General features: G+C 38.8%; 1 protein-coding gene across 1 annotated transcript; it reads right to left on the bottom strand.

Moving 5' to 3' along the window:
• Positions 1 to 631: 631 nt before the first annotated feature.
• Positions 632 to 1,594, bottom strand: LOC113905033 (olfactory receptor 502-like). The gene has a single exon (XM_027562071.1). The coding sequence runs from the start codon at positions 1,592 to 1,594 to the stop codon at positions 632 to 634; it is 963 nt and encodes a 320-aa protein (XP_027417872.1).
• Positions 1,595 to 8,845: the final 7,251 nt, after the last annotated feature.

The following is an 8,845-nucleotide window of genomic DNA, read 5'->3' as shown; positions in this document are numbered from 1 at the left end:
CAGTTTGTTCCACTCAGTCTTTGAAGAGTTTAGAACCCCTGCTTATTCCCAGAGAGAAGTCATCTTTGAACCTGACTGAATTCACAAGTCAGTCAGAGACTTCTCATGTTCTTCCTTGGGGACCCTCTATATGGTGACTGGAGCCAGAGACTAGGAACATAGGCCAGAATTTCTGGATCCATAAAGTCCATCCTTATCATATAAGCTTCCCACAAGAACATCTCCAAAAGCTTTCTGACTCCGCTTTGTCATTTCCTCTCAGAACGTACACAGGCAAAAGTATAATGATCTCACTCATTACTGAATAAACTGCAGTTGAAAATGGACACAGGCTTAAAGGTCTGGAGGTACAATTTTGGAAAAATTATATGAATGACATTTTAAAACTATTTTCAGAAGATGAAATATTTTTTCATGTGACTGATGTGTTTTTTGTAATTAAAATTTGATTTTATTTCACTAAAGGTAACTAACTATAGGTCTCCAACTTAAAATTAGATATCTGAAACTTTATTCCCTACCTTTACTAAAAAACTGCTCCCTGGCTAGAGACATGGAATAGATATATTTAAACCACAGAGACTCAATTTCCTCTTTTTATTATCTTCATGGCATATTATCATATCAAATCCTATGAAATAACAGGCTTCACTACAAACGTATTTTTCTGCCAAGCTCTCTTCAGAGCCCCCTTAATCTCATTGTTCCTGAGGCTGTAGATGAGGGGATTCAACATGGGGATCACCACCATGTAGAACACAGACACCACCTTGTTCTGGTCAGTTGAGTAGCTGGACTTGGGCATCACGTAAATGAACGTGATGGTCCCATAGAACAGAGTGACTGCTGTGAGGTGGGACGTGCAGGTGGAGAAGGCTTTGTGGCGCCCCTCGGTGGAGTGCATCTTCAGGATGGTGATGAGGATGTAGATGTAGGATACAGCTATGACAGTCACTGTGACCACAATGATGGAGCCAGATGTAAATGAGGTGACAGCTGCAGGGATACTGATGTCAGAACAGGAGAGTTCAACCAAAGGAGTAAAATCACAGAAAAAATGATTGACTCGATTTGGTCCACAGAAGTGTAAAGAATAGAAGCAAATAGTAAAAGAGCAAGCATTGAGAAAACCACCAGTGTAAGACATTATGAGTAACTGAATACGGACTTGGGTGGACATTTTGGTGGAATAAAGCAGTGGGCTGCAGACTGCTATGAAGCGATCATATGCCATGGCAGCCAGAAGGAAGCTCTCAGTTGACCCAAAGAAAACACCTGAACCGAGCTGGATGGCACATCCAGGATAGGAGATGGTATTTCTTTCCACTAGGAAGTTTACAAGCATATTGGGTGTAACAGAAGATGAATAGCCCACGTCAACAATGGCTAAGTGGCTCAGGAAAAAATACATAGGATGATGGAGCTGAGACGAGATTCTGATAAGAAGATTTATGCTGAGATTCCCACATATGGTCATCAGGTAGATAAAGAGGATGATCATGAAGAGGATGACTCGAAGGACTGGATCATTTGTTAAACCCAATAAAATGAACTCTGTCTCTGCAGTGTGGTTCCCATGTATCAGGGAATACATCAGGTGATGTAGCTGCTACCCAAATGAACCTGTGATGGAACAATACATCAAAGAAGCTATAAATTTGATTATTTCATTTTCTATTAATATAGTACATATACAGAAATTGATTACAGATAAAGATATTAAAGAATCAAAGCATATTTACATGTAATCATGAGCCTACTTTATTTTTAAAATTGTTTTCAGCTTAAGTTCCCAAAAACTTCTTGAAATAATGGCTTTTACCTTTTGTATTATATTTTTTCCAAAAATGTGCTTAAAGTAAACTTCGAGTCAAAGAACAAATAATATATGATAGATGAAAATAGCAAAAAGGATAGGTGAGTAAGACATAAAATAGGAAAAAAATGTGTAGGGTTTTATACTAAAGATGAGTAATTTAATAGCTAACAATTATTACATGCTTACTAAAGTGCAAGATAGGGTTAAATTTTTATATTTATATGTTTATCATTTATCATATATAGCCTATGCTTATATTTTAGTCTATATTTATAGTGTAATTAGTGTATATACATATTTAGTGTGTGATATAGTCTGTTATTGTTTGTTGTTTAGTTACTACTTAATGTTCGACTCTTTGAGGCCCCATGGACCATAGCCTGCCATGCCCCTCTGTACATGGAATTTCCAGGGCAAGAATACTGGAGCGGGTAGCCATTTCCTTCTCCAGAGGATCTTCCCGACCTAGGAATCGAACTTGCATCTTTTGTATTTCCTGCAGATGGATTCTGAGCCACCTGGGAAACCCAATATATAGTCTATGTTTTCACGAAGTATTAATTAATGGCTTTCATTATTTATGAGTAAATGGAGTCTGAGAAGGCTCTATAAGTTGCACTATGTTGTTTAAAAGTAAAGTCAGAATATGAAGCCCAGGAATGCCTGACTACCCATTCCTTTAGTTGTTGTTGCTTAGTCACTAAGTCATGTCCAACTCTTTGTGATCCCATGGATTGCAGCATGCCAGGCTTCCCTGTCCTTCACTATCTCCTGGAGTTTGCTCAAACTCCTGTTCAATGAGTCAGTAATGCTATCCAACCATCTCATCCCCTGTTGCCCCCATCTCCTCCTGCCCTCAATCTTTCTCACCATCAGGAACATTTACAGTGAGTCAGTTCTTCACATCAGGTGGCCAAGATACTGGAGTTTCAGCTTCAGTATCAGTCCTTCTAATGAATATTCAGAGTTGATGTTTTTTAGGATTGACTGGTTTGATCTCCTTGCTGTCCAAGGGACTCTCAATGGTCTTCTCCAACACCACAATTCAAAGGCATCACTTTTGTGGCACTTAGTCTTCTTTATGGTCCAGCTCTCACATCTGTACATGAATATTGGAAAAACCATACCTCTGATTATACAGACCTTTGTTGGCAAAGTGATGTCTTTGCTTTTTAATATGCTATCTAGGTTTGTCATAGCTTTTCTTTCAAGGAACAAGAGTCTTAATTTCCTGGCTGCAATCACCATCTGCAGTGACTCATTTAGTAACTATGCAGTAAATAATTACTGATCATAAAGTCTAATACACCTGCCAATGAGTGGACAACAGATTATCCTTTAAGCCTTCTGGCAGTTATTTGGAGAAGAGATACCTAGTTAGTTATATATTTCGTGATATCTATCAGTTAAATTTTTTTGAAAGGAGAAATAGAAGTGTTCTTGACACTGTAACAGAAACAAATTTCAAATATGAATAAAGTTACTACTGTAAATTTGTTGGATATTTTTAAATTAAAAATAATATTGTTTTAACAACTAGTTTGAAATATCAATGTAATCACTATGCAAAAATCATGATTGATATTTAGCACATAATTTATTCAGATACATTTATTCAAACAGATCAAATCACTTCCTACTATAACAGCATTTGGACTTTTGTAGAATGAAATATTTTCAACATAATATGAAGATAAATAAAGTGTGTTTGAAAACTTGAGAATTATCACCCAGATAATGATCCTCATGTCCAAATTTTCTGACTTATATCTTGAATGAAAGGTCCTTCATCTTACCCATGATGTGATAATCTTGAGGCTAAAGCATCAGAGATGTTCACAATATCTTTCCAAATTTAAAACTTAAATTCAAGTCTTTAAACATCAATAAATGCTCAAGCATCTCTGGTAATAAATATATTAGCATTATGTTGGAGTGCTGAATTTGGTGAATGTTGAAAGACCATATCACTTTCCATCTTATGGATTGATAAACAAGGGATCCTTGTTGTGGACTATGCCTGTTAATTCACATAAAATTGATGGTGGAAACAGCAACTCAGCCTAAGTTGCTTGCTACTAATAATTGCTTGATTATATCTGCCCTGTTCCCCAACAAAACTTGTGAGTATATTAATATTAATAACCAAGGAATAGAATATTCTCATGGAGAAGAAAATGGTAACCCACTCCAGTATTGTTGTCTGGAGAATCACATGGACACAGAAGCCTGGTTGGCTACAATCCACAGGGTCACAAAGAGTCAGACATGACTATAGTGACTTAGCATGCAAGCAGAATGTTCTCAAATGATAAATGAAAATAAATATATCTGATTCATTAACAAAAGCCAAAATCTTACCTCTTAGAATAAGAGCTCATTCATTTGCAACAAATCATAGCTGTGGTTATAAAGCTATCTTCAATTTTTGCTTGCTTTTGGGGATAAATCTCTGGAGATTCTTGAGATTCAAATGTGAATTTAAAAGCATGTGGAACATCATGTTCTACAGCGGATATTGAACATCTCAATTCACATGCAAAGACAACTAATCTTTTAAGTGTTATCAATTCTCAAGGGGTTAATTTATTCTTTTACTTCTATTTAGGTGATTATATACTTTTCTATAGCCTTCTATCAGAAAGTATAACAACTTTTCCTAGAGATAATATTGGTTTCAAGTTTTCTTTGACATTTCTGATTAAGAAACACTTGATACTAAACTTGAGGTTTAAAAAAAAAAACTTAGATTTATCCATTCAATATGTGATTTTCCTTCCAAAAGTTTATTTATTTATTTATTGGCTGTGCTGGGTGGGTCTCACTGTTGCAAGCTTTTCTCTAGTTGTGGCTAGTGGGAGCTACTCTCTAGCTGTGTACAGGCATCTTTGCAGTGGCTTCTCTTGTCGCGGAGCATGGGCTCTAGGGTGGGCAGGCTTCAGTGGTTGCAGAATGTGGGCTCAGAAGTTGCGGCTCCCAGCTCTAGAGCACAGGCTCAATGGTTGTGGCACATGGGCTTAGTAGTTCTGCTGCATGGATCCCTTTCAGGATCAGGGATCAAAACTGTGTCTCCTGCATTGACAGGCAGATTCTTCAGGACTGAGTCACCAGGGAAGCCCTCAATATATGTTTTTGATAAGTATTTTGTGCATCTATAAAATATGCTATTAACTACTTTGAGGGAATATGTGGTGGAATTTGATATAAAGTTGAATTTAAAATAGTCAAGTGGGCCTTGGGAAGCATCGCTATGAACAAAGCTAGTGGTGATGATGGAATTCCAGCTGAGCTATTTCAAATCCTAAAGATGGTGCTGTTAAAGTGCTGTACTCAATATGCCAGCAAATTTGGAAAACTCAGCAATGGCCACAAGACTGGAAAATGTCAGATTTCACTCTAATTGCAAAGAAGGGCAATGCCAAAGAATGTTCAAACTACAGCACAATTGCACTCATCTCACATGCTAGCAAAGTAATGCTCAAAATTCTCCAACTGAGGCTTCAACAGTACATAAACTGAGAACTTCCAGATGTTCAAGCTGGATTTAGAAAAGGCATAGGTACAGAGATCAAATTACCAACATCTGTTGCATCATAGAAAAAGCAAGAGAAGTCCAAAAAAACATCTCCTTCTGCTTCACTGACTACGCCAAAGCCTTTGACTATGTGGATCACAACAAACTGTGGAAAATTCTTAAAGATGTTGGAATACCAGACCACCTTACCTGCCTCCTGCAAAACCTGTATGCAGGTCAAGAAGCAGAAGTTAGAATCAGACATGGAATAATGGACAGTTTCCAAATTGGGAAAGGAGTGTGTCAAGGCTATATATTGTCACCCTGTTCATTTATCTTATATGCAGAGTACATCATGTGAAATACTGGGCTGGATGAATCACAAGCTGGAATCAGGATTGCTGGAGAGATATCAATAACCTCAGATATGCAGATGACATCACTGTTATGGCAGAATACAAAGAGGAATTAAAGAGCCTCTTGATGAAAGTGAAAGAAGAGAGTGAAAAAACTGGCTTAAAACTCAACATTCAAAAAACTAAGATGGCATCTGGTCCCATCACTTCATGGCATCTGGTCCCATCACTTCATGGCAAATAGATGGAGAAGCAAAGGAAACAGTGACATTTTCTTGGGCTCCAAAATCACTGCAGATGGTGACTGCAGCCATAAAATTAAAGGAAGCTTGCTCCTTAGGAGAAAAGCTGTGGCAAACCTAGACAGCTACAAGGGGCTTCCCTTGTAGTGTAGCTGAGCTGGTAAAAAATCCACCTGTAATGCAGGAGACCCAGTTTGATTCCTGGGTCGGGAAGATCCCCTAGAGAAGGGACAGGCTACCCACTCCAGTATTCTTGGGTTTCTCAGGTGACTCAGTCAATAAAGAATCTGCCTGCATTGTGGGAGACCTGGGTTCAATCCCTGGGTTGGGAAGGTCCCCTGGAGGAGGGCACGGCAATCCACTCCAGTATTCTTACCTGGAGAATCCCCATGGAAAGAGGAACCTGGCGGGCTACAGTCCATGGGGTCATAAAGAGTCAGACATGGCTGAGTGACTAAGCACAGTATAGACAACACATTGAAAAGCAGAAACATTACTGTCCTGACAAAGGTCCATATAGTCAAAGCTATGGTTTTTACAGTGGTCATGTATGGATGTGAGAGTTGGATTGTGAAGAAAGCTGAGTGCTGAAGAATTGAAGCTTTTGAACTGTGGCATTGGAGAAGACTCTTGAGAGTCCCTTGGACTGCAAGGAGATCAAGCCAGTCAATCCTAAAGGAAATCAATCCTGAAATATTCATCAGAGGGACTGATGCTGAGGCTGAAGCTCTGGCCACCTGATGCAAAGAGCTGACTCAATGGAAAAGACCCTGATGCTGGGAAAGATAGAAGGCAAGAGTAGAAAGGGATGACAGAGAATGAGATGGTTGAATGGCATCACTGACTCAATGGACATGAGTTTGATCAAGCTCTGGGAGATGGTGAAGGACAGGGAAGCCTGGCATGCTGTGGTCCATGGGGTTGCAAAGAGTCAGACACGACTGAGTGACTGAACAACAATCATATGAAGACTAAGAAAATAAAAGCCTTGAAAATCATGTAGAGAATTACAAAGTAAAAGTGGACAAATTTCAGATAAGCACCTATGTACACCTTATCTTTGACAAACAAGGCAAGAATATACAATGGAAAAAAGATAGTCTCTTCAATAAGTGGTGCTGGGAAACCTGGACAGATACAGTAAAGGAATGAAATTAGAATTCTTCCTAAAAACATATACAAAGATAAACTCAAAATGGGTTAGAGACCTAAATGTAAGACCAGAAACTGGAAACTCTTAGAGAAAAACACAGCAAAACTCGATATGACATAAATCACAGCAAGATCCTCTATGACCCACCTCCTAGAGTAATGAAGAGAAAAAACAAAAATGAACAGGTGGGATCTAATTAAACTTAAAAGCTTTTGCACAACAAAGGAGACTATAAACAAGGTGAAATACAGCCCTCAGAATGAGAGAAAATAATAGCAAATGAAACGACTGACAAAAGATTAATTTCCAAAATATATAAGCAGTTCATGCAACTCAATACCCGGAAAACACACAACAGAATCAAAAAGTGGGCAGAAGACCTAAACAGACATTTCTCCAAGGAAGACATACAGATGGCTAATCATCACATGAAGAGAAGCTCAACATCACTTATTATTAGAGAAATGAAAATCAAAACTACAATGAAATGTCTTCTCACACCAGTCAGAGTGGCCATCATCAAGAAATCTACAAACAGTAAATGCTGCAGAGGGTGTGGAGAAAAGGGAACGCTGTTGCACTGTTGGTAAATTGATGCAGCCACTATAGAAGACTGTGTGGAGATTCCTTAAAAAACTAGGAATCAGTTCAGTTCAGTTGCTCAACCGTGTCCGACTCTGCGACCCCATGAATTGCAGCACACCAGGCCTCCCTGTCCATCACCAACTCCCGGAGTTCACTCAAATTCACATCCATGGAGTCGGTGATGCCATCCAGCCATCTCATCCTCTGTAATCCCCTTCTCTTCCAGCCCCCAATCCCTCCCAGCATCAGAGTCTTTTCCAATGAGTCAACTCTTTGCATGAGGTGGCCAAAGTACTGGAGTTTCAGCTTTAGCATTATTCCTTCCAAAGAAATCCCAGGGCTGATCTCCTTCAGAATGGACTGGTTGGATCTCCTTGCAGTCCAAGGGACTCTCAAGAGTCTTCTCCAACACCACAGTTCAAAAGCATCAATTCTTCGGCGCTCAGCCTTCTTCACAGTCCAACTCTCACATCCATACATGACCACTGGAAAAACCATAGCCTTGACTAGACGAACCTATATTGGCAAAGTAATGTCTCTGCTTTTGAATATGCTTTCTAGATTGGTTATAACTTTTCTTCCAAGGAGTAAGCGTCTTTTAATTTCATGGCTGCAGTCACCATCTGCAGTGATTTTGGAGCCCAAAAAATAAAGTCTGACACTGTTTCCACTGTTTCCTCATAAAAAACTAGGAATAAAACTACCATATCACCCAACAATCCCACTACTGAGCATATACCCTGAGGGAAACCACAATGGAAAAAGACACATGTACCTCAGTGTTCATTGCAGCACTATTTACAATAACCAAGACATGGAAGCAACCTAGATGTCCATCAACAGACAAACAGATAAAGAAGTTGTGGTACATATATACAATGGAATAGATGAATAGATAAAGAAATTGTGGTATCTATATACAATGAAATATTACTCGGCCATAAGAAAACAAATTTGAGTCCTGGTGAGGTGGAGGAACAGAGAGTGAAGTCAAAAAGAGAACAGCAAATATTGTTTATTAATGCATATATATGAAATCTAGAAAAATGGTACTGATGAACCTATTTTCAGGGCAGGAATAGAGACACAGACATAGAGAATAGATGTGGACACATCAGGGGAAGAAGAGGGTGGGATGAATTGAGAGAGGAGCATGGAAACATATATACTACCATA

The sequence above is a fragment of the Bos indicus x Bos taurus genome, chromosome 15 (assembly GCF_003369695.1).
Source record: "Bos indicus x Bos taurus breed Angus x Brahman F1 hybrid chromosome 15, Bos_hybrid_MaternalHap_v2.0, whole genome shotgun sequence".
NCBI classification, from domain to species: domain Eukaryota; kingdom Metazoa; phylum Chordata; class Mammalia; order Artiodactyla; family Bovidae; genus Bos; species Bos indicus x Bos taurus.
Note: the sequence above shows the minus strand (reverse complement) of the source record. Positions and strands in the feature narration are given on the sequence as shown.